We start from the raw sequence: 26191 nt of genomic DNA on the forward strand, positions 1-26191 counted from the left end.
CCCCCTCAACTCCCCCCCCAAAACCAACAAAAAAGAATGAATGGAAAAAGTCAAGATCACATACCCTTTTAAAAAAAAAAAAGGCAGTTTGGTGACAATGAACCTGATCCTGAGGCAGCCCGCCCTGCCAACAGGTCCTTCCCTCAAAACCTCGGAGTTCTTGGTCGTTTCTCTAACGAGGGGCTCCTGCACAGGAACTGATCATAAACGATGACCGAAAAGAAAATTCAGTGGTCCAGGGGGGAGGTTGAGGGCAGCTTCTGCCAGAACTGCTCACTATACATCTTTTTTTTAACCCTGGCTTAAAAAAAAGGAAGCAGATCACCTTGCAGGCATATCTGTGAGTCCCTGGTGAAACCTACAGCCTGCTTTATAAGATTCAAAACCAGATATAATTCTTTTCCTAAGGCAGCTGCTTTCTCCCATGAGCCCTATGCCACGGGGCAGCTGGCTGCTGGAGCCATGGGGTGCAGCAGGAGATGCAGCTGATCCCCTCAGAGGACTGGCAGGCCACACTATCCATGGCCAGGGGTGTAGAGTGGGTGGGGGCTCCCTAGAAATCCAGAGGAAATGGGACAGGCTCTGTGGAGGACGAGGAGGGGTGGTCGGAGCTGCAATGCAGAGGCAGCAAGAACCTACCTACCTGGGGCCACCTGCAGGAGAGGAGAGGGTGGTGGGAGGCAAGAGCCAGGTGGATGTGAGGGAGGGACAGGGGTGCAGGGACCCAGCTTTTGAACTACCTTTACCTGGTGGAGGCGGGCAGGTGGTCACCTCTTGGAAGGGGATCACTGTAAGGAGTTGGGAGAGGCCCGTTAATACCTGGAAATCCTACTTCACCTTGACTTCCAGACACTCTCCCACCCCCCTCCCCTTTCCCTCATAAGGTCACTTTCCTGCAGGCTTTTGGGGGGAAAGGTAAGGACACAAGGGGCCTGAAGCCAACACTTTACCCACTGAGCTTCACACAATGACGGGGGTGCAGAGACATTTCCAAGGAAGGGCCTTCTGGTCAATGAACCCCCCAAGTAGCGCCAGTGTTGCATCTGCCTCTGAATTGTCTGCATCGGGGAATTCCAGGCCCCACCCACCAGCCTGGCCCTAGTGGGACTGGCCCCGCCCTGGGCTGCAGAGCTCGAGGTGAGAGGCTGGGAAAGGCTGGAACTCCCTGTCCTTGTCTGTGATGGGACCCTAAACGTGAGGAGTTTGGGTATCAGAAGGCTCAGAGAGATGACAGGGAAGTGGCTTTCCACAGCGATCCACCCAGGGCCCTGATTCCACTTCCTGCTCCCAGCCAGTCTCTGATTCCAGCCAGAAGTCTCCTCCTGATTCCTGTGGCATTTCACTTGTTCACTCACCCCTACCCAGCCCCAGGGAGTCACTGTAGCTCCCTTCTTGTCCCCACTGTTGGGCAGACACTGGCACTGACTGCCCTTTGGGGACCCAGGACCTGGGAGAGGCGGCAAATGGGCTCTGGGTGCCTTGCTGCTCCTTAAACCCAAATTACCCCCAGGTGCTGACCCCACGAACTCGATGAGATTGCAAGGCCCCGGTGGCATCCAGGCTTGGGTGATGTGAGGTCAGCTACCACCACGAAGAGGGAGTTCCACGCCCCACCAGACTCACCTGGACAGCTGTCCCCGCAGGAGGCCCTTGGAGGATGCTCTCTACATGGGTCCCTTCTCTCCCTCTAAATGATGCCTGAGAGGCCACGTGAGATGAGGCCTGCAAAGAGCCCCCAGATTTAAACACGAAAACATCACTGAGGCCCTTAATGAGCGCTGCTTCCCCAGGTGCCTGGAGTCAGGTTGCGGGCTAAGGAATCAGGAGGAGGTGAGGAAACGGCATCAGCAAGCGGAGACTTTTTCCTTTCAGAAGCGTCGTGTGACTGGGAGGAAAGAAAGGGCTAGGGAAGAAGCTGGAGGCTGAGAACCAAACCCTCTCACCCACACACTGGGATAGAGGGAAATGAAACCACACCTTCCTGCCCACATTCACAGGATGCTGCTCTTATACCGTCTGCATTATCATTTCTTTACCCTCTGGGGACTGTCCTCCTGGGCAAATAGTACGATTGTTTACTAGAAACTTCCCCCAAGACAACTTTTCCACGAAAAGCACCTCCAGGTGGTGCCTGAAGAGCCTTTGAGTCCCTCACCTCGCCATCTCCGCCGATGTGGGACCCTGGTAGCGTGACTGTTACCCAACCCTAGGTCCCACCCTGAGTTACCCACCTCACACACAAATTCTGCTTCTTGGTGAAGTTCTGACCTTGTCTTTCCAGCTCCGAAAACCGGGCGCTGCTGTTCTCCCATCCATGCCGGGGCAAGTGGCGGGGGCCTCAGCTTTGTCTTATCACTGGGTGTGTTGGGGACATTTGAGGAGCCAGCTTATGACAATGTGGCTGAAGAAAGAAGGGTGTTTAAAGCCAGTTGACAGGGAAAAGTCAAATAACCGAGAGAGGTCAGGTCAGGTTCCTGAGGAGGCAAGAGGGCCTGGAATCAGAACGAGCAGAGGCAGCAGAATTACTGCTGAGCTGCAGAGGAGGTTCTTCTCAACTGTGAACAGCGCAGAAGAGAAGTGCCCACGTGAGCAGGTTTGTCCGGATGAGATTGGGAAAATGACAGTTCTCACCTGACAGCTTCTATTTTCCCTTTAAGAGGGTGAAAAGCGGGGAGGGGTTGGAAGAGAGTGAAAATTGTTTGGAATAGTTCTCGTGGAGGTCGGGGAAGTGAACCAGCCTGAGAAGCCATCCTCGGATATGTAAGTGCTAAGAGATTTTAAAGTCACTTTAGCTCACTGTCACATTCCATTTCCTCGGACACCCCAAGGCTGCCACAGACAGCCAACCCTAGGGAAAGTCCTGGATGATGAGAAGGAGCAACAGTAACATTTATGGCTTCTGATGTGCTGGGTGCCAAGATAAGCATCTTACATTTGTAGATGGTCTCTACATGGTATACGTACATGTATATATGTACATATGTGTGTGGTGCGCGCGTGCGCACGCACACACACACACACCGTACGTACATACATAACTTCTTCCCATTTAGGTATTTCCACAAACTTATGAGGGGATGAAATTACCTTTTCCATCTTAAAGACAGGAGAACTGGGGCTCAGCGGGATTCGGTTCCTCAACTCCAGCCCAGAACCACCTGCCCAGGTGGCTGCTGACCCCAACAGAGGCAGCCGTGAACTGCCTGACGAAGGGGGCTGGAAAGACCACAGAGGTAAGGGAGGTGGAGAATTCTTAATAATGAAGAATCAGCTTCAGAATGAAAGCAAAGAATGAAAATAACTTCTGTGCCTGTCTGGTGCTCCCGCTGGAGGCAAAGTTGAACAAAGGGAACTCGAGAGTCCCCGGTGGGGCTGGGGGGTGACACGGAACAAGTCAACAGTCCATCCCCCTCCCTGCCCCTTCTCCCCCCTCTTCCCCTACCCCCTCAGGTATTCACAGGCTCTCAAGCCTCTTGGGGCCATCTCCCTACCTCAAGCGCCATCACTGTGCCTGCTCATGGGCCCCCAGGTGCTGTCCTCAATGTGCCAAAGGCCTGTGTTTTCAAGGAAGTGCGAGAAAACCCCTCCCTCCCTCTCAGGGTCACCTTTGATTCCACCGCTTGGGCCCCCGGATCTAGAATGCATCTTGTTTGATTTGTGCCTCAGAAAGCCCTCTCACCACAGGCCTTAGACACACGAGTCCCTGAGGCAGGTGTGCGTGAGTGCATGTGTGTGTGTGAGCCAGGGTGTGAAAGAGCACATGCGAACGAGTGTGTGCGTGAGGGTGTGTAGAGTGTGCAGAGTGCAGGGAGGAGTAGCAGAGGGCGGAAACTTAACAACATTATGCATTTTCCTCATGACCCCTTTTACCTCACCGACTCATACAGATAGGCTGCCCACAGACCTCGGGCTGCACCGGGTTGTTCTGGCCCCACAGGACCGGTCTGGTTCCAACTCACCTTAGGCCAGGGCCTCTGCTGTTGAGACAATATTCACTTGTCCAGCTTTTGACCTAAAATTGGGCGGGCACCTTGGGGCTGCTCCAGGAATGTGGACCCTGCCCTCTGGGGGTCAGTGAGACAAACCTGAGGCCCACGGTGACCTCGATGCACTATGGCTTCCCCATCCGACCAGAGCACGAGCTGGGGTGCAGGGTGCGGGGTGAGAACAGCTGGACTCAAAGGCAGGAAGGATAACGCAGGGGCGGGTTGTCCTCACAGGCCCTGTTCTGTTCGATCAGGAAGAGTGACTTGTTTGTTTTGTTTGGGAATTTGATGGGGACAGGGACACCCACGCCCCAAGGCCAAGGTCACGCAGCCCAACTCTTGGAGGTCAAAGCAAGGAGGATGGGCATTTTTTCAAAAGTGCCTACCTTGGTGGGCTGCTTTTCAGACGTCTGAAAACAAAACTTTTGGTAAGAATAAAGGCCTAAGAGACACAAACATACAAATACATGATTCTACTTACATGCGGTCCCTAGAATAGGCCAATGCATAGACACAGCAGTTGGAATGGAGGTTACCCGGGGCCAGGGGCTGGGAGGCGGGGGAATAGAGAGCAGGGAGGTCTTATTTAATGGAAGCTGAATTTCTACTTGGGATAATTAAAAAGCTCTGGAAATGGACAGTGGGGATGGTTGTACACACTGTGAAGGTACTTCATGCCACTGAATTGTGCGCTTAAATGGTTAAAAATGATAAATGTCATCTCATGTATCTTTCAAATAATAAAATTTTAATTAAAAAATAAATTTTAAAAATTTAAAAATAAATTTTATAAATAAAAAAAGAATACAGGGCTGAGGAGGCAAGAGCAGCTGTGGGGGAGGGCAGCGGGCCTGGGGCGGGATGGGGCCCGAGGCTGGGGGGAGAACGCTGGAGGCGGGGCTCCGGCACACAGCGTCAGCGCTGTTCCAGTTGCAGAGTTCCTCCCCTGCTGTTAACAGCTCAGTCCCAATGTGTGCACTTGAAGGGATTTGAAATATAGGACTTGACTGTTCCCCAGCTGGCAGGTCCTACCAGGGCAGCTCCAGTCCTAGCCGGTTCCTTCCTGCCCAAAGCACCATCCGCCCTCCCTTCTCTGTTGCTCCCTGGTGACTGCAGGACCCACACAGTCAGCTGCAGCTCTGTTCCCTCCTTTCCCAGAGTGGCAGCCAAAGACACAGGACTGTCCCTCACTAATGCTATGGGAATCATAAAACCCTGCAGGACCCCAAGTGCTCAGGACGGGGGGGTCTTTCAAAAGGCCCTTCTGCTCTGCTTTTCTTCCCATTTCTTCTCTTCTGTACCCATCAGCTATTGACACAATATTGCTGCACATCAAGTCACCCCAAATCGTAGTAGTATAAACTAACAGACATCCATTATTTCTCAAGAGCCTCAGGGTCAGCTGGCCTGAACCTAGTTCCCCTGAACCCGAGCAGGCTCGTTTATGTGACTGCCATCAGCTGAGGGCAACTGCCCCGGGACGGCCCCAGCTGGGAGGACTTAGTGCTGTTCTACGCGGTCTCTCACCCTCCAGCAGGCTAGTCGGGGCTTGTTCTCATGCTGGAAGTGGTCAAAGAAAACAGGCATCAGGCAAGGAAAACCACGCCAGACTATTGTACTAGAGGTCAAGACAACTGTAGGAGGAGGCAGAGATTGAAGGCTACTCTGAATATAACAAGCAGCTGGGGATTTATAGCCAATGGGCAGGGCAAGGGAGTCAGTGGATGGAAAATTACCAAGAGGAACTTGGTTAGGTATCAAGGGTGGGGGGGATTCTTGCTAAACTGGCTTGGCGGGATTCTTGCTGAACTGGTCAAGAAGAGGGCTCAGAAGAGAAGCCTGGAACACAAGTGGAAGCGTCCAAGGCTTCTTAAGGCCTTAGCTCAAAATTGGCAGGGTCACTTCCACTGTGTTCACTAGCCAGAGCACGTCACAAGGCTGGCGCAGGTCCAAGCAGTGGGGAAATGGCTCCATCCCACTGCAAATGGCCTGGGCACTGGGAAGTGCGGGACATTGAGGCCACCTTTGCTACTCTCTTCATGGGAAGACCCTCTTCCGCTGACCAGGACCATCAGGTAAAGTGTGAAGTCCTGCATGCTCCCTGTGTCCTGACTTAGCTGGTAACCTGGCTGAGCATGGAAGGCTTACCTGCACTTGAACAGAAGGACTAGAAGGTGCCAGAACTGGAACCCAAGTAACCTAGTGACTCAGTACGGATGAGGGTGTCACGGCTGGGGCCAGGACCTGGATACGGCAGTTCACAATGATGCTCTTTGGCTCTGCCTCCTGGTCCATGTCCTCCCGTCACCTGTGTGCATGAATCTGTTCTGCCAGAGGGCAAACCCTCAAAAGGACATGTTTGTTCTCTCCTTCTTCCCAGGAGAGAGTGCTTTACCTAGAGAACATGTGATAAGCCATCAACACACACAATTATAATGATAGGTTTAACTCCATTGGACCTTCAAGACCCCCAGGGAGAGGACAGTTCTGGGAGCTGAAAGCTTAAAGTAGTTCTGCCCTGCTGGATAGTGGTGACCACACCTCCTCTGCCCTGTCCAACTGCACCACAAACGGGGCACCCAGACCCTTGGTTTCCCAGAGCACAGCCAACACCAGGCTGTCTTGCATAACAGACTTTACTGAAGGCCTGAGGATCACAGAGGGCACTGGCTGGAAAATGAACCTTAAACGTGGCCACCAAGCTCTAGAAAAGTATGGACCATCCACTCCCGCTGCCTCTCTCTGGAGCTCCCTCACCCACTTCTGGGTGCCGGGGGTCCCCTCTTTCCACCCCCAGATTTCCCCTGCCCCATGCTCAGGACTTCAGCCCCACCCCCAGACAAAGATGTTGCTGTCAACATCTCTCTCCTTTGCTTCTTCCCTGGGTCCAGTATAGACAAACAGGTCTAGGTTAACACTGACCAACCAAGACATCATGGAAGTCAAATGCATCTGAATTTTCTAGTAGCCCAATTTAAAAAAGGCAGAAAGAAACAGGAGAAATTAATTTTGATAATATACTTTATATAACCCCATACATCAAAAATATTATTTCAGCATGCAATCAATCAATACAAAATGATTATGAGATTATTTTACATCCTCTTTTTTTATACTAAGTCTTTGAAATCAGTGTGTACTTAGACTTCCAGCACATCTGAATTTGGGCGCACCCCCTCTCAGGGCTCTACAGCCACATATGGGACACCCGACAGGACAGGGCAGGTCTAGAAGGAGGAGTTGCGTGGCCCTCCCCATGCAGAGCAAAGTGGCCTGGAGGCTGGTAGAAGTCTGGGCCTGTGTTTAAGGTGCAAGAACTCACTCCCCGAGGCTAACAACCTTTTCTGCACAACTCTCCTGTCCAGGTCAAAGAGAAGAGAAAGAAAGGCAAACTACCAAAAAATAAATGGTTTATTTTCCCTTCTATACACAGCAGACTGATAACCATACCCAATCACACAGAACCTTGCCTCTTTTGACAGAAAGTATATCCTTTATTTGGACAAATGAAAAACCAAAACACTCTGGGTTTCGCTTGGGGCCAGCAAGGACATGACCCAGACAGGACATGACCAAACGGATCACTTCGGGTAAAAGGGAGTGCTGGGGTTACCTGGAGATTCCCCACCTGGGGGCCAGGGCCCAGAGAGCCACAGAAAATGAGAGCTCAGGAGACTGCAGTCATCTGGAGCAGCCCTTTGAGTTAACAGAGCCCTGGGCTCGCCCTGTGTTCAGAGTTGAGCACATGAACTTGGGCATAAAAGATAGTGGTTAAAGCTTCAAGCAAAAAGCCCAATAAGAAATGGAAGGTGAGGGAAACAGGATGCTACATTGAAGAAACACCTTATCCTCTGCCTCTTGCTGGTGTCAAAGTAAAAAGACCTGAAAGTTTAAGAACAATGGGACTCTAGAATGCAGTTTAAAAAAAAAAATCACACAAACAAAACCAAAAATCTTTGCTAGAGATTCTCTTTTTGAAAAAAGGTCTAACACTTTTGCAAAAGTTTTTGAGGTCAGTCCTGCTGGGAACACCAGATCGGACTTGTTAACTGTGCATGGCTCTTTGCAGCCTTAGGAATCTCCATTTGCTTGAATGACACTTGGAAAGACAGCATAAGATGACATTTGGTCAGATGCCACTTTCCACAAATGGAGAATTGGCCTCAGTTGTACAGAGAGGTTTGCAGGGGCAAAAGAAGGAAAATTCTAAACCCAGATTTTCTATTTGATCCTCAGTAGAAAGTTTGACATCTCAGATTAAGAACAAAGAGCAAAATGAAACTATATATATATGCGTGCAAAGGTCACTTCGAACATCTTTACCTTAAATGACAAGCAGAGACCAGGAAAAGACAATGACATGAATTTAAGGTACTCAAGAGCCAATCATACTACTCCATTCCTATTTGCTTTGTTTTGTTTCTTTTTTCAACAGCTTGGAGGAAACATGCAGGAAGAATGGCCTGACTGAGCTGACCTCCTGGGCTTAGGAGCCCTTCCGCTCTGAGAAAACCAGCAAGGCCTCTCTTAGTCTTCCCAGGACCAAGAATGAATGAGGCTTGTTTCACAGATGCTGAAGATGGTTCTCCATCACCAACACTGGTGTCCAACACTGCAGGGCCTGGGTACTCCCTGGCCAAGACTCACTGGACTTTGTTACCTTCTGTGTCTCAAAATGACCAAAACTGACACCTGGCAAAGTACTAAGGTATTCAAAAACCTATTATGAGCAGAAATATATGGAGATAGACCTTATTTTCTTAAACCTTCATTGTAGATTCAGAAGCAAATGACCACCTCATGTAAATTCATTTCTTTGGACTTCCATAAAGGCAAGGCTTAGAGTTTTAATCCAGTTTTTAATCTGGTCTTATACTTCAGCATCCAATGATTTGAAACCTCCTCTGGAAAATCAGGAAATTAAATAGATTATGAATATAAATATATGTTACATATTTATGTTTATTTCATCCATCACTGCTTATTAACCCTATTCCCTCTGATAATCACTAATATCAAGTTCACCTAGCGGTAGACACAGAAAAGTGTGCAGAATTCAACACAACACACAACCACAAAAAGGCTTCAGTACTCACTCTGGAGAAACAGTGTCCCTGCTGGTGCTCTTACTTGGCCGGGAACTCCCATTTAAACCCCTTCCCCCGCCCCAGGGGAGGTCCTCACAAGCAATTCTTTCTGTGCCACTGGTGGGTGAGTGTGGGTTCTAGGCAAGCCAGCACGACAGCAAAGAAAGGATGTCCCCAGAGGAGTCTCCAAGGGCGTAAAATTCACAAAAGAAAACTAAAATGGCAACAAAATACCTTGGTCCCACTACCAGGCAGCAAAAGCTTGTTTGGTGGAGGGTGTTTAATAAGGCGACCTGCACGGCAATCAGGGTGGGCGGAGCCATCCGCATGCAGGTGAGATCCTGCGTCTGTTCCCGCACAGCCGGGTGCAGCCGGGCACAGCCGGGCACAGCCGGGCCAGCAGGACCTGAGGGAGCCTCTCCACGCAGTCCGTTCTCAACAGCAGCCCAGACACCCCCAGGAAGAGTCCTCCTTGACACCGGGAGCAGCAGCGTCTCGCCGGCTGTGCTTTCTTCCTTCCATCGCCCCAACAGGGCACTCCGAAGCCCGGGGCTGGGCTCTCCCGCAGCAGCCCTGGAGTCCCCTCGTCCTGGGCTTAGGAGCCCTTCTGCTCTGAGAAAACCAGCAAGGCCTCTCCGAGTCCGCTGAGCAGGAGGCTGTGAGAAATGCAAGAGGTCAGCTTTCCACTCCCTGGAGCCTGGAGGCTGTGGACGCACCAAGCTGCCTGGTGCCCACAGACCGCAGAGCAACGGATGCTCCCTCATCCTGCAACCGAACCTCTCATCCCGGCCCACCCCGCCCCGCTTCGAGGTCAGGTCAGGGACTGTCCGGGTCGCCCGGAAAACCTCAGCTCTGCGGGGGGAGGGGAGTGGGTGCAGGGTGGCTACACTTTCCCTCAGGGAAGAAGGTGACGTGTCCCAACCGTCCTGACCTGGAGAAGGTGACTGCACTTCGTTAATGCTCTCCAGTGAAAATACAGGAGAAGGGCTTCCCACAGAGCTGCCTGGTGCTCTCCGCTACAGAGGGTGGATGGATATGAAACCATGCAGGTATCCATAATCTCATTATTAAGCTGTCAATCTCTGAATCCTTTTATTTCATTTAGACTAACAGAACATTTAAAGGCAAAATACTAATGGGGAATCATGAATTTCCAATGAGAACAGAAAGAAATATGGTCACTGATCTGCAAATAAAAGCATAGCAGAACTGAAGATTGTGAGAAAAAGAGGAGCTGGGTATCTTAACATGCCTAAATGTAACACATCCAAAGGTCCATACATTTTCCACATTAAACTTCTCAGTAGACAACCTGGTGTCAGTCTGAATCCCCTGTTATCCCTCCCAAAGAGCACTTCTGAGGGCTGGGCCATGAAGTCAAGATTATGACAGAGTCTCTGATGATAAAATGCTCTTGTTCAGAGGTGCCAACAGCCCTTTCAATCCCACCTTCTCCTTTTGTTCTCCCATTCATCCATCTGTTTCCCACTCCTCCTATATACCCACACCCAACACACACACTGGCTAAGATACCTCCCTATTTCTAACGTGCATCTGGGGCACCAAGTGTATGAAACACACATTAAGCTGTGCACATCACATTCCTGGTGAAAAATGTCACCAATGTGGGTGACGCTGACATAAAGATAACTTGGACCATGGACCATGGACCACTTCCAGCACAGGAAAGCATCAACTACTTGTGCGAATATAAAACAATAAGCTGGGTTCAAACAGTGCTCGGACGTTCGTTAGCTACATAATCCCGTGCACGTGATTCAGCTCAGTTTCCTCAGCTGGACCACAGGAGATGGTCACCTCTAACAGTCCTGTGAGGCTTAGGAGGACACACTTGAAGCAATCTGCCCCCGTGTGTGGACTACAATGGACAAGCTGTAAAATACTATTCCTTTCTCATCGATTGCCCTCCCAGAGCAGCGATCCCTTCCTCACGACCAGCTAGCTTCCCGAACGCTGCTTGAAGACTCCTAGTGAAGGACACATCCTGCTTTGCAAGGTAAGCTCCAGCCATGGCATTCAGGCACGCATCTACAGGCACCTTACTCATGGAAGGCCCCGGGCACGTGGTCCCTCCCGCCAGGAGGGAGTCTTGCCTCAAACTGACCTGACAGCTGCTTCTTACATCCTCGCCGAGAGCTACTCTCTAGGGCAACAGAGAACAAATCTACGCCTCCATCACCCACCTGTCAACACTAGAGAGTGGAAAAATGCTCTGAACCACCCCCACCTCCTCTCCCTGGTGACTTAAGGCCTCTCTTTGGGTGAGGACAGACAGAGGTGCTCGTCAAGCAGCCAGTCCTTGGGGTGTGGGCTGGGAGGATGTGCCCCAAGCCCAGCTAACAATGGGGAAGGGGCGGAGAGGGGCACGAGGGAGATGTCTGCCTGATTTCTTAAGCTCCAAGTTGGAGTGGACTTTCCTCTTTCCCATAGAATTATTATAACTAGTGACAATAAGTCAGTGAATTCTCTTTAATGCACACTGAACTCGTAACAGCGCTGCTGAAGCTTGTCTACATTATGAACCAAATACACTTCTGAGGACTTCCCTAGACCTGTAATCATCATCTCTAGGATTGCTTCTGGGATAAACTGGGGCCCAAGTTCCAAAAGACCGTATTTTGAAACATGACCCATTTGTGCTTGTTCCTGGTCAAGTTCAGGGGCAGACCCCGGTGCTGGCGGGTTCTACCACCCCTTCTCTTTGGCTGAAGATAGAACCTGGAAAGGGAAGCCATTCATTTCATACACAGGCTCACTTCTAAAGACCTGGCTTTTCCTTCTAAGCGGATCTGATTTTCCCTTCAACGTCCCTTAAAGAACGCACACACCGTCTTCCTAACCCCCTGGGCAAGCGCAGTCACGGTGACCTGATGCAAGATCTGTACAGAACTGGCTTTGGAAGAGTTTTATTTCTGCAAATGTAACAGGGGGCTCAGTCACTTGCACTAATCCTCCTTAATCACCAAGGAGGAGAACAGGGTATCGGCTGGCTCGTTGCCACCCTCACTCCTGTAGCCTTAGAACAATGCTGAAATGCAATAACCTGGCATTCCATCCCTTTGGCTTAGCGATTTAATGAAACACCAAGCGGCTTAGGGAATGCTGACATGAAAAGAAACCTGGCTCCATTTACTGTGAAGACAGCCGGGGAGGTGAGCTTTGATGCTGTTTTCTAAACAGCGGGAGACACTGACACGCAGTGCAGGAATCTTAATAGCATTACAACTGTTTAAGTCAGAGCTTTACTGAACTGTTTGCAAATCTTGTAATCCCCATCTTTCCTGAAGTGAACAAACTTCATGTAACTAAGGCATAAACATCAGATTGCAGAGCAGAGCCGGCCAGAAATAGCCATCACTAGCTTCTCTTCCAGGCGGTTATTTTCAGCACCTCTCCAGTCCTTCTCTTTTCTCTCATCGGGAGCCAAAGGCCCCATCTCAATTTTACATTTATTATGCGGTGATTCAATGAATGCCTATGGTACCCACCAGATGGAGGACAGACTGTGTCCTTTTCCCAGCTGGAGGCCTCACACTTACAACACCCAATAAATATTTGCTCAATGAGTAACGGAATTCTTATACCTGCTCCCCCTTCTCCCATCTAGATTCCAAATTGTTTTGTTTTTTTTTTTTCTCTTTTCCTCTTTTCCAAAACTAATGGACCGCTCCCTTGGGAACTTGCTGAGTGATAGACAGTTCACAATCTGATAAATGGTAATGAGCATCGTTACTTAGAAGGCCCTTCTTAGCACTTCAAAGAGGGGGTTTCAAATTTTTAATTCAGATGGAAACTGGATCAAGTTCAGACACTGTGTTCCTAGGTGCATTTTAGGGTGTGTTGGGGGAAATTCTTTCTTCACCCCTAAATTGATTCTTCCTACAAACAGACTTAGGCAGTCTCCAGGCAGTCCCCGAAAATTAAAGGCTTAGATATCTTTACTCAGAGATGATGCAAGATCATTTTCTAAAGACTGTTGGTGTTACTGAAGTTGGGACTAGGATCAAGTTCAAGCGATCCTCGTGCTGGTAACCCAGGACCAATGACGGGTTCGCTGAATAATGGGCAAAGGAGAGAAGGGGGTCACGAAATCCTACAAAGAGCCTGTGTTTTGGTTATTCCTTTCTCTCCTTGTACCTAAACTATTTCACAGAGAGGAGTGACTCTCCTAATCTAAAGAGGAGTCAAAGAGGAGGCACCCACAACTAATTCTACTCGACAAGGACACTGCTCAGGGTTCCGAATTTTTTTCTTTTGTATCTGTTCCTTGGACGAAACTTTGGAATAGAGGGCATTCACAGTGATACATACCCTAAAATGCTGTTAAGTTAAAAATGAATAACTAAACATTAATCTGGATATTTAAATTACCTTGCAATAGATTGTTTTTATAATTAAAAACCAGATAATTAGCTGGACAGGAGCAGTTGCTTTTAATTAAAGGCTTTAAAAGTTGACCAATGTTGGGGGCTTGTTAAGTTTATAATTTTTCTTGGGTACATGGTTTAGAAGTTTGGCACCTGTTGATTAATGCCAGGCAGAGAGACGCAAAGGTGAATGAAGGGGAGTGCTCAGCCGGCAGGTAGGTGGAGAGTGCACACCTGTGTGGTCAATGCTGGTGGCTGGACACACAGAGGGTGGGGGGGCTGCTGAGGACTTGACCCTGGAGCCGATCCAAATCTCTGATTAGGAGATAAGCAAGTTCCTTAAGATCTTGCTGCAATTTCAAATGCCATTTCTCCACTAACCGCCACAAACTTTTAGATCCGTGAATCCCCAGTTGGGGCGATTCTGCCCCCAAGGGAACCTCTGGCAATGTCTGGAGACATTTTTGGTTGTTACAGCTGAGGAGGGTGGCTACTGGCATCCAGTAAGGTGGGGCTCAGTTTTGCTGCTAAAAATCCTACAAGGCACAGGACGGCCCCTCACAACAAAGAATGATCTGACCCAAAATGTCAACAGTGCTGACAGTGAAAAACACTACTTTAGACAATGAGCGATTTTGTGCGTCTAAGCTGTTGCCCACCCAAGAAGGTGGATGAGGACATGTGCCCTCGTGTCCTAGATGGAGACCTTGCTAGGGTCACAGACTGTGTCTGTAGCCTCAGAGCCTGGCAGGCACTTGTGGAATGAATGACCACACAGGCAAATAGAGGGAGGCTGTCAGCCGAGTCGGGGTCCTCAGCCTCAGCCCACCTGCAGCGGTGGAGGCCTGCTGACTCGGAGAGCCCACGTGAAGGGCAGCCTCTTCCCATTTCAGCAACTGCTGCTCAAATTAACAGCTGTTCCACATTTTCAAAAGAATCTGGAAAGCTGGACTTTTATGGGGAAATCATCTGATTTCTAAATGTTGACTAATTTGAAATTTGAAAATCAAAAAAGAAGAAACAATAACTATACAGGCAAACACAGTAGGTCCAAACAAAACAGACCTGCAGCCCTGCCTTTTGTAACTTCTGATCTGTCTAAGCTCCCACAGGACAGAGACCAGCCACGAATCCCCGCCCAGGATCTGAGAGCTGGTCACCCAGTCCCAGCTTGAACACACCCAGTATATGGACCATGAAGACCAGCTCCGTGCCAAAGACAGGAAATCTGAAATACAGTCTGACACTCCTCTCCTGGTGGTTCACTTTGTGGTTGGAAAATTCTTTGAGGCTGAAAACATACCATCCTTAAACTCGAGAGTTCTAAAAAATCAGGAAATTCCAAAGTCAAGGTTCCTTTTGCAATAATCACACATGCTGTTTCCTTGATTTGGGTACACACAGCCTTTCTTTCCATCTTGTTCAGGGCATGCCATGAAGTTCACAGGATGTGGAACAGCCTGGAGACACAGCCTTTCACAGACGGCGGCTGTAACATTCAGAGTAAGCACGTCCTCCCCATTGGAGAGTGAGCTCAAGCTTATTTCTCACACTCGGTTCAACACCTGGGTTGGTTTGGTTTTTTTTAAATTCATTCTGCAATTATGCACAAAATATAGTCAATGAGACTAATTTATAAGAAAGAAAAATACTGTCTAGAATTTAGACGATCACTATGAAGAAATATACAGAAATTTGGGGAAGGGTCTCAAGGATACCAGGATATCTTGGCAGTTGGGTTTTTGGATGCCAACCTGCCCACCATTTGTGTCCTGACTTCCCAGAAGGACAGGTGGGGAGGAAGAAGGAGGCAGCAGGACTAGCTCCCTGCTCCTCAGCCCCAGCTCCGGTTCCAAATCGTTCAGTCTCACCATTGGCACCTCCTGCCCCTCCACCCATCCCTGTCTTCCTGGGGCCAGAGGGACCAAATCCTTTTCCACCCACAGTCTAGCTATTCCCTTCTGCAGAAGGTCCAGTTTCAAGCCAGTTCCAAGGCCCTCCTGATCACCCCTTCAGTCTTCACGTCCATCATGCAGTCAAACAGTTACTATCTGACCACGCACATTAGCTCTGTGACTTCTCCTTCTCCTGAAAACCCCGAGGGCTGGATGATGCCTTATGCTTCTTAATAATGTCCATGTACTTTGCACACAGCACTCAATAAATACTGGTTAGCTGATTGGTAGAATTATGGCTTATAGTATTAAAATTCTAAGGCAATGAGATCCTTTTCCTAAAAATGTTCCACTGGACATTCTTAGTTCACCATGTCAGCCCCTGAACAAAACCAGAGCTGTTCCGTCCTGGGTAACGCTCCCTCTGTACTGCTGCCGGATCATCCAGATGCTCGTTATAAATGATCAGACTGGTGGGAAGAGGAACATTTAGGCCAATGTCTTTTCTACCTCCCTATGACCCATTTCTGTCGAGACACTGTCTCTGCTGCTGCTGCTAAGCCCTTGGTGTTTCCCAAGTCATTTCTAGGGGGCATGTGAGGTTTATGGGATCCTGGACACACACAGACCTGGATTTGAATTCTGGTCCAATCACCTAGTAGCTCTAAAATCCTGGGAAAGTCAATTAAATGTCCCTGAAACTCAGCTTCTTCATTGTTAAAAATGGGGATAACTTGGAGGGTTGTTGTGAAAGTCAGTGAGATCATTTTATTTTAAAAATGGCTGAAATACAGTAGTTGTTCAATAAACAGTTACTATTATTAAAAAAGGAGGAGAGATCAGGAGAAGGAAGAAGAGGAAGGCACAGGAGTATTTCCTAATTTTTCTTTTCCTTCCATTTTTCCTCCTGGGGCAGGAAATGCCCCCATTAGGGGATCCTGAAAGAGAGTGAAAATCCTTCACTGATTGCCGTGAGCAAAAGGATTCATTTCTGCCCGTCTGAATGGTTTACATACAGACCTGCCCTCAGGCAGGGAGAGAAGCATCTACAGACACCCAGGGAAGTGATTTTTCACCTTTTTCCAAGAGCTGTCCCTGGCCCTCGGGAAATACCTATTTACTGAACAAACCCCTTCCAGCCCGAAGCCACAAGAGACGCAAAGTCACCTGTTAGACCTCCTCATGGTGGTGTCCCCTGAGCCTGCTTCTGCCCTCACACTTATCCTGCAGCAACTTCCTACTGAGGTTTAAAAATGTCACCACTTTCGATGCTATGAGGGCACCGGGGGATTGTTCACAAGACGTCCTGGGAGAGGGGAGGCTGCATGGGCACACCGGGCACTGTGGTCCTTGTGTAAGCAGGTGACAATTCTGCAGGTCCAACGGACAAATAAAAGCGAAAAGCAGAGGGGCCAACCCTTAGGATTACTCTCACCCCAAATATGAGAAAAAATACCGATTTTCTAGAACTATGCCTTATTTGAGGAAAGCTAAACAACAGTTGTTTTTTGTTTCCATCATGCTGGTAAAGAAATGTCAAAACCTACTCCAAAACTTGTCTGCATTTCAATTTTGGAGCCCCATTCCTGGGCGGGGGTGGAGGGGGCCATACCAAACAATATATCCAAACTGGAATGGAAATCAGCATTCTCTTCAAGTGGCCCTTGGCTTGTTTTTCTTTTTAAAACAGAGGTTAGGAGACCAGTAAGTAGCACCAACAAATAGGAATTATGCTCCATAACGTGCTGTGTTAGTGACTCAGGCCAGGCAGCAGGCAGCCGTGGTCACAGGAAAGGAAGGCTGTGTGTCACCAGAGGAGCAGCCTTTAGGCCGGGCGAAGACTCAGCCAGGACTAACCACCCCAGGGACCCAGCAGCTCATCTTGCTCAGCAAGCACCACTCAGTGTGGTTTCACTTTGCAGACAATGGAGCCCTCCTCACTCGCACGGACATCCCTGACCGTACAGTCCAACATTCTCACCACTAGGTCCAAACTGGTGTGAGTTCTGGTGAGTGGAGACAGTGGACGCAGAGGACAACAGACCTTTACTTTTCACTTGATGCCTTTCTGTATCGTCTAATGTATCTCACAAAGAGCATGCATTACTACATAGCTTTAAAGTACATAGTATATACCCCCCAAAATAAAGTGTGCCCACTGGTAAGGGGAGCAACAGTGATCTTCACAACTTAAACTCACCACTACTCCCCACCTTGTCTCCACCTTCCCTGAAGATGACAACTAAAACCCTTGGCAGTGATCATATCAGCTGGTTTGAATATTAACAAGTGGGAATAGATCAAAGTCCTAACTTGGTTATCTCTCCAATGGGCAGTCTGTGTAGAGAGTTCAGAGGTAGAACCCTACAGCCTACCTTCCACACAGCAGACCAAGGAATGTGTTTTTAACATAGCCCCACGTGGCTCCTCTGCTCAAAATCCTCTGATCACTTACCCCACCCCTACTCAGGGTAAAGCCAAGCCCTTACAATGGCCTTTAAGACCCCACATGGTCAGCCATCAACTCCCTCTCCAGCCTTCTCTCCTACTCCTCTCCCCCTATCAGCCTGCTCTGGCTACACTGCTCTTTGAGCAGACCAAGCACACTCTGACCTCAGGACCTTTGCACATGCTGTTCCCCCACAATGTCCCCATGGCTCACTTCCCCATTCCTTCAGGACTTTCTTCAAATATGGGGGTGGGGGAGGCAGTTCTGTCTTTAAGAAAATAGGCAGATGCATTCTAAATGAGGATGATCTGGAGCTTGCCTAAGAGAAAATGAATTGAAGGATCAAAGGAAAAAACCCAAACATAGTTACACACACACATACACACACACACACACAATTAGCGGTTCACCAATAGTGGTTACTCTTGGGTGGATGAGTGGCTGAAAGGTGTACTGGTGAGGCTCTATTTCCTGCTCTGGATGCTGGCTGTAGTAGGTGTGGTATATTCAGTTTGTGAAAATGCATCAAGTTGCATATTTATATATATGCACACTTTTGAATGCATATTTATATGTCAATAAAATATATCCCCAAATCACACACCCTTTCTTTAACATTTGAGAGCAAAGATTGGTACCCTGAGGAAACCCAATTACTTTGCTGCTTCTTTCTCTGTGCAGACTTACCATCCCACGGTGGCACTGGTCAGGATCATATCAAACAGCAATATGGATAAACCAGCTGTGATCACCTGCAGAAATAATTTCAACAAAGGCCATCAGAGCAGTAGAACCTTGGTAACCTTCTCCGAGGCCATTCACAAGCTGAGATTGTGCTAGTTCAGATCCCAGACATAAGCCATGTCTTCCCACTCCCTGTCCTTGCACCCCCACACTTCCTAGACCGCTGCATTTAACAGAAAATGCTAATTCTAGTCTATTCTGAGGTGAGAATCTTCAAAGAAGCATTTAAATTCCAAACTCTTCAAAAGAGGAGGCACACGGCCAACATCTCACTCATCTCTCTCCAGGGCAGGGGCAGAGCAAGAATACCCATTTCCATCTTGTCTCAAGTGTGCAAAAATAATCCCCCAGTTCAGAAGTACTCATTAACCTGCACCCAGATCCTCTAGCTAAAATCCCAGCTGTCAACCTACCTTTTCCTATGGCACCGTCCCTCCCCTGTCCTAATGTCTTTCTGGCTTACAACACAGTCTAAGAAATCAGGTGCTTCCTCAGGGAGGGAGCAATTAAATAATGAATTAATTATTTGCAAATATCTAGAGGCCAAAGGAGAGGGAAGAGGTTACCCTACATCTCTCAAAGCTAGAAATTCCAGAAAAGTCTCCTAGGACCAGCAGTAACGGGACCCAGACTCCCAAGGTGCCCCTAAACAGTAAGCACAAAGAGTATTTGTGAACCAAAGGCCCAGCTTTGTCAGCGCTTGGAACGTCTGCTCAGGAAAGATGATTCCTCCCCGAATTCCACATTCTGGAATGCACGCTGGCTCCCATTAGAAAGGTCATGCTAGGGACTTGCTTCCGTGCAAAGACAAGAAGAACGAACCAGGCTGTCCTGGGATAGGCCACTCAGGCCGGATGCCCTTGGAGACGTCAACTGTCATCTCACTCAAGGGGACGTCATGTCCTGTCTTGGAGGCCTCTCTAGGTCCCAAGCTGGGAACAAGGCAGCAAGCAGATGGTCAGAAGGAAGGAGTATGTTAAATGAGTTTCATCTTCATTCATTTACTGTCTCAAAAAGAAGTCTGGAAATATAAACCAGGAACCTTCAGTATAGAAACTTAGTGAGATTTTAGAACCTTTGTAGCAGTTCACCTCTCTTGAGGTCACTTTCTGTTTGCTTCCCTTTATTGATTTGCAGTGAAAGCCTCGACAACAAAAAGGAAAAAAAAGCAGGGTCACAGAGATAGTTGCAAAGCAGAATGCAAAGGACAAGAGGAAACAGCTTTCTCCAAGTGAAAGCTGAGTGGTGGCTTTTATCTTAAAGAGCACGATGAATGGAGCTCTTCTCCCCCCGTCCTCCCTGCGGCTGGTGTGATATTTCATTTAGGACTTTTGCAAGTACGGTCATAAATTTGATCCTCTTGCAATGGAATTGTCTGGTTTTGGAAACAAGGTGACACAAACCACACAAGTCAGTTAATCAGGCTTCCCTGCTTCTTTTCCTGTAAAGGATGCACATGGTCTTTGCTGTGGAACTGAGCTTGGACCTGAACGCCTCTGGACCTGGAGCTTCTAGTTGGCATGGCCTTTAACAGCCACTGTCCTAATCAAGCCTTTTCTTTCTCCTGGATCCATGATTGTCATTTTCACTTTTTCAAAAAAAAATTTTTTTTTTCATCTAGGTTGTCCAACTCATTAACATTGAGCTGTTTGGAGAAATATTACTTTATCTCATTTATGCCCATTTGATCACCTTCCCTTTTATTTTTACTTTAATTGTCATTTTCTCTTACTTTTTTTTCCCCCCTTCCCTTCCTTAATTGTAACCAAAATTAATCTCGTTAATCCCCCTTTACTTTTGCAACTTGGACATTTCCTGGGACGGTGCCAATGGAGACATATTTCTTGGGATTGCTGAAAAGGGCTTCCTTCTACTGATGGAGGTTAGTGATGGCAGTTAGTGGAAGAACTCACCACATTTCTGAAGCCTTTCTTAACTCTTTACCGTTGTCTTCACTCCCTTCACCCCTTTTACCAGATCATTTTTCCCCCCTTTTCCCCAACTTTATTGAGGAATGCTTGACAAATGTAATTTTATGTATTTAAAGTGTACAACACGATGATTCGATATTCACATCCATACACGGCCTTCTCTGACTGCCTCCTTCCCATGACTTTAAATCTAGTCTGTGGAGCCATCACCTCCCACACGCACTGCAGCAGTCATAGCCAAGGACTTGTGCCTCTGCTCCTCTGTGGGTTTCTTCAGCTTGGGAGGAGCCTTGTCTGCAGTGAGATAGACAGCTGGCCTGTTTGTTCCTATTAAATGCACCTTTTGCCAAGAAAAACACCTCTCAGAATTTTCAAACCAGCCCTGACTTGAAAATAAGGTTGCTTTCGTAGCCGGACTGGTGCCTTTCCATCTGCTGCTTCCTGGAAACGTTTGCGTGGTCTCCTGCCTTTCTCCTCGGCCACTCTTTCAAACTTCTCTAAATTTTTATCTCTCAATGAGCAAATCTTCTGCTGGCTGAGATGCTCATTCACAAAGAGGTCTGTGTCATTTCTGTAGAGAACACGTTTGCTCTAGAGAGCTACTGTGGAGTTGGATGGCCCACTGTCTAATCTATTTCCAGAAGAGCCCTCAGTTTCTTAGGCTTCTCTCCTTTTCTTTATGTCCATCACCAGCCCAAGCAGTCAGCTCTCTTTTTGGAAGCATTTCCCACCCCACCCCCAACCTCCCCATTCACACACAGCACCAGAGCTCTACCACTTCACGGAAGTCACTGGTTACAGGATGAGTAGCAACTGACAACACGTCGCCGAGGGCCAGATACCGGGCAGCCCGACTGACCCACTGAACGACTTGCTCCCACACGTCCACCCCACTGTGTATGAGCTTCAGATTCATGCCCCAGCAAAGCGACCGGTTTCCATATGCCATGGGCTGTCAGGGCTGCTCAAGAGCGCTGGAAGTTGTGAGCGACAAATCTGCTTGTGTCAAGAGTCGCCCCCATCTCGAATTCCACTGAGGAACAAGGAGCAGCCAGGAGTGGCTAGCTGTGTGTGTGGGTTCAGAGTGTCCCATGCACGGGTCCCTAAGGGGCAGAACTTGAGAGGTGAAACTGACTGCCTGAGCTCAGAGGTGTGGAAACTGTGACCCAGAGATGAAGTGCGGCTTGCTCCAGGGGACCGGCTACTTCATGGCAGGGAGTAGTGGGACGAAGGCCCTGATTCCCAGGTCAGCCTTTCTCCGAGCTAGAAACTCAAGAAGGGACCCACACGAGCTCTGTGCAGCTTTTTTGAAAATAAGAATCCACTGTAAGCAGGGACTCAAACAGATATTTGCAAACCCATGTTCATAGCAATATTATTCATAATAGCTAACCCAAGTGTCAATCAATGGAGGAACGGGTACACAAAACATTATGTGTGCGTGTGTGTGTACATATATGTAAAAATGTATATATAATGGAATATTATTCAGCCTTAAAAAGGAAGGAAATTCTGACATACACTACAACATGGGTGAACCTTGAAGACATTATGCTCAGTGAAATAAGCCAGATACAGATAGAGAAATACTGTGATTCCACTTATATGAGGTACTTAGAAGAGCCAAACTCAGAGACTAGAATGGAAGGTCTAGGGCCCAGGAGGAATGGGGAATTAGTGTTTAATGGGTACAGAGTTTCAGTTTAGGTTGATAAAAAAATTCTGGAGATGGATGTCAGTAAAAGCATAAACATTTTTTCTTCAAGCTTTACAATGACTAAAATCTGCTCATGAGAAAGACTCCAAGTTACTCTTGGGATCCATCATTCAAGAGATGGAAGTAGCAGCCATCACTGCCAATTGTTGTTCTTGCTTTCAAAAAGCATTTTAAAAAATACAAATGTTTCCCCAAAGAAGAAAGAGTCCTGTGGTCTGAGGAATGTCCCCTTCGTGCACACACAGACCTGAATGACAAACACCAGGACCTGCCACAGTCCAGGCTGCCAACAATAGCAGAACTCAATACATTGTGTCAACAGCGGGGCTTTGAACTTCCTGGCTTTGTCAATGGATGTCACAACCTCTGTGTTGTTTAAACAGATTTTGGTATTTAAAGCAGATCAGGTTTGTTTTTTAAACATTCATTTCGATCCTGAGACAAATTTCCTGTTTGTTTAAGGGAAAATAAAGAGGAGCAGTTGTTAGTGGGAAACAGCCAGAAAGTCATGCATTTATTTGGAAGAGATTCAGAGATTCAGCTTTGTTGTTTACTGTTCTGTTGTTGTTGTTGTTTAAATACATATGACTTCAGGAAAAAGTGACTGATGACAGCATGTCTACAAGGCCCTTAGCCAGAACTGCCCCAGTCTCAGCCACGCACCTCCTGCGTAAACTGGTTATAGTCTTTCAAACACTGTTTCTTACCATCATTTTGCCTTTGCTCAGCAAAATCTCTCACCTGGAATAATTTCACAGGCATCCCCCAAACAATTCCTACTCACCTTCTGAAAATTCATTTATAGAAAACTTTTCCTGAGCCTGGCCCCCATCCACACATCCAAGTGTATCAGAAGCTTCTTCTAGGGGCTTCTGTAACCCCTTACCATGGCACATGCCAGATGCTACTGAGATGTGTGGTCTCCCCAGCCAGTGGGTGAGATACTCATCTCTGTGTGTTCAGGGCCTAGCGACAGAGACTTGCCTGATACATTTTATAGAAACGCCCTAGGATCATCAGAGCTGGTAATATAACCCATCCCATGTAGATACAGAATCTGGCAACAGTCTTTAGGAGGTGACTCATTGTATATTTGTTTCAGGCAAGATTTTGTCTCCTAAGTACTCCCAAGATTATGAGTTTTCACTTTGCCCTTCTGGGCCAACCTGCAGCTTTGCAAACTGCTCCAGAGCTCAGCAATATCTCATGGGAATACTGGGCTTGCCTTTGGGGCTCTCCTAGTGTCCAGTCCATCAAGTCAGTTCCACACGACTGCCGAAAGCTCTACGAGTTTCTCTTTCCCACAGAATATTTCCTCTTCTTGGACCAAGTTAGATCCTTAGCCCGCACTCAGGATCAGCAAATGTCCTCCCCCCACCCCATAGAGAAAACAGCCTGTGTTCCCGGGTGCACCTAGTAAAGGCTCTTCTTTCTCTGGAAATTCATTTCATTTAGTTCTCATTGCTTTCACAGATGTCTGATTTCTTTAAAAATATGTTTTTTGCCATTTATTTGTTTTCCCCCAAGCTGTTTCAGTTGAATGCTGGCCTGTCACAATGCATAACATTCTACTCTGAAGCAGATTTCCCTTTATTATACAGATAAGAAAACTAAGACCCAGAGAGATGGTAAGCCAGCAGTTTTCAAACCAGGCTTGGCTGACCACTGCTTTCTTAGAGCCACCTTGAACGTCATGGTGAGGCAAGGCGGAGAGGCTTTATGTGATTTGTTCTGAACATCTTCCTGATTGGTGACAATCTTATTAACCTATCATTACAATTTTAATTAGCTTTGTATTGTTATGGTAGTCTAGGATCTTGTATATATCAGCCTGAGGCAACAGGACTTTCTCAAGGGCACAGTCTCTTTTCAGACACAGTTTCAGATACAATGCAACTGGTGGTGATGAATAAGGCAGGCTGAAGGTGAGAGGAACATAAAGTTTCTTCTCCTCATGATTCTCTCTGCCCACAGGGGAGGAAACTCTTCTCTGTTCCATCCTTTCATTCTCTTCCAAGTTCACTCTGATGGGAAGAATTATTCATCTGATGGTGCATTTAATGAGGCTCATTACACTAGCTGGTGGAATTCCAGTGCTTTAAAGGCAAGAACCCAGACTCCAATGGTTTATTTCTTCTCTTGAATCCATGCAATAGAATTTTCTTGACCCTCTGTCTCCACCTTTTGGGGGTGGGAATGGAGAATGGAGAGGAAGCCATGCCTCCTATAGGGAGCAGAAAGCCTTAAGTCTCTAAGCCAAGGCTGAGTTTTTTCAATCCAACTTTGTTTCCCACTTGCCTACTATTCCTTGTCCATGCGTTCTCTTAGTTCATATCCCAAGAATGGAGAAGTGGGTAGAAGAGTTCAAGTATCAAGACTCGGAACTCTTCAATGCATGTTGTGTGCTTAAAAAACCTGTGTCTTCTTAGTCCATCTGACACTGGTCCTTTGGTTATAACTTCAGAAATCTGTGGACCTTTGGACCTTTTATCTTGGACTTGCAATCTTTCCAGATCAGAAGTGCAGAAAGTGCTGGCTCTCCCCCAGGACTGGGTGTCACAGTTTTTTTCTCTTTAGTCCTCACACTTCTCAAGAGGCCATATTAATAATACGTCTGCTGAAGCAGTGTTTCCTGGGACCTTTGGAGGCCTCCTCCCTTTTACCTGTCTCTGTGGGCAGTCTTCCTCAGCTCATCATAGAACACCTGATTTGGTGGGGGGTTGCTTTATTTTCTGTAATATAATTTTCTTTCAATAAAGGGGCAATAAATTTACCAAGTATTGCTTCTTTCCTGAGAAATACAAAAAGCAAAATAATGCAGATATACTCAGAACACCCAATTGTTGAAGACAAATGGAGAATTTGAGGCTACCCTAATTTTCCCTCAAATGAAATTCAGTGACAGCCTGGTACGGAGTCAACAGATTTTTCATTCTAGTACTTTTTCTCAAGTTTCTCAGTCTCATTTTATTCAGTAAACGTGCTCATCAACTGGCAGATTTACTTTTAGAATGATAGATTTCTGCCATAGTTATTTTTCAAACGTTTGTCCTGTTGATTAAAAAATTCCAGCAGTCTCCCAGCTAAGCAGTTCTCTGTGCTTCTATAAAGGAAGGGCATGAAGCTAAGGTGGTTTTGGATTTTCTGAGTTGTTTTGATTCACTCAAAGAATAGATCTAATCTCTGCAGTCTATTTTTAGAAATGAAATGAATTTAAGCTCAAAGGAGCTTCAAAAAAAAAAGCACCATAATTATACTTACTCCAAGGCCGTCACAATTTTTTTCATCTCCATTTAATTTAACAATAACTTCAACTCATGTTATTGTTATACTTATTAATAACGGAGGTAAAAGAATAGATTTGCCGAAAGATACACATCAAGACCTGCTCGTAGAGTTTAAAGACAGGAAATGTGGTGCTCATTTGGTAAAACCCCTTGTATTACTTTTAAGCTGACCCCTTCCTGAATCCTAAAAATTCCTGAAGAAATATCAGTTGGGAAAAATGAGCCCATGACGTCAAGGGCTGTACCCTGGCTCCAGGTCTGGTCATACTCAGTTTTACATGACCAGAGAGTGAGAGCTCCTCACAAAGGTAAAAGCTGGCACACGACTCGCCCCCCAGCTTGAGGGATACACGCAAACCACGGAGACTTCCCAGCTCTTGCCACACAACTCTTGGCACTCACTGCAAAATGTCAGTGGGTCACCTGTGAACTCTCCTGCTAGGGACTGAATTGTGTGCCCCTCTTCCACCCTAAATCCTTATGTTGAAGCCGTAACTTCCAATGTTATGGTATTGGGAGATGGGGCCTTTGGAAGGCAGTTAGGGTCAGATGAGGTCACGAGGGTGGGGTCTTCAAGATGTGATCAGTCACCTTATAAGAAGAGATCAGAGAGCTTGTGCCCTCCCTCCGCCTGTGAAGACACAGCTAGAAGGTGACCACTTGCACTTGCAACCCAAGGAGAGAGCTCCCACCAGACACCCACCCTG

General features: G+C 47.5%; 1 protein-coding gene across 4 annotated transcripts in view; it reads right to left on the reverse strand.

Moving 5' to 3' along the window:
• TMEM241 (transmembrane protein 241) overlaps positions 1 to 26191 on the reverse strand; it is a 94091-nt gene that overhangs the window by 4425 nt on the left and 63475 nt on the right. The window contains exons 14-15 of one of the 4 annotated variants that reach the window (XM_010958141.3): positions 18493 to 18557; positions 9535 to 9729 (exon numbers count right to left, since the gene is read on the reverse strand). The exons of 1 other annotated variant lie outside the window; for it this stretch is intronic. In XM_010958141.3, the coding sequence (XP_010956443.2) occupies positions 9669 to 9729; positions 18493 to 18557 (126 nt within the window). In that variant the 3' untranslated portion in view covers positions 9535 to 9668. 2 more of the 4 variants (XM_074352140.1, XM_074352139.1) reach the window with 2 other exon arrangements.

This window comes from Camelus bactrianus, chromosome 24, assembly GCF_048773025.1.
Source record: "Camelus bactrianus isolate YW-2024 breed Bactrian camel chromosome 24, ASM4877302v1, whole genome shotgun sequence".
NCBI classification, from domain to species: domain Eukaryota; kingdom Metazoa; phylum Chordata; class Mammalia; order Artiodactyla; family Camelidae; genus Camelus; species Camelus bactrianus.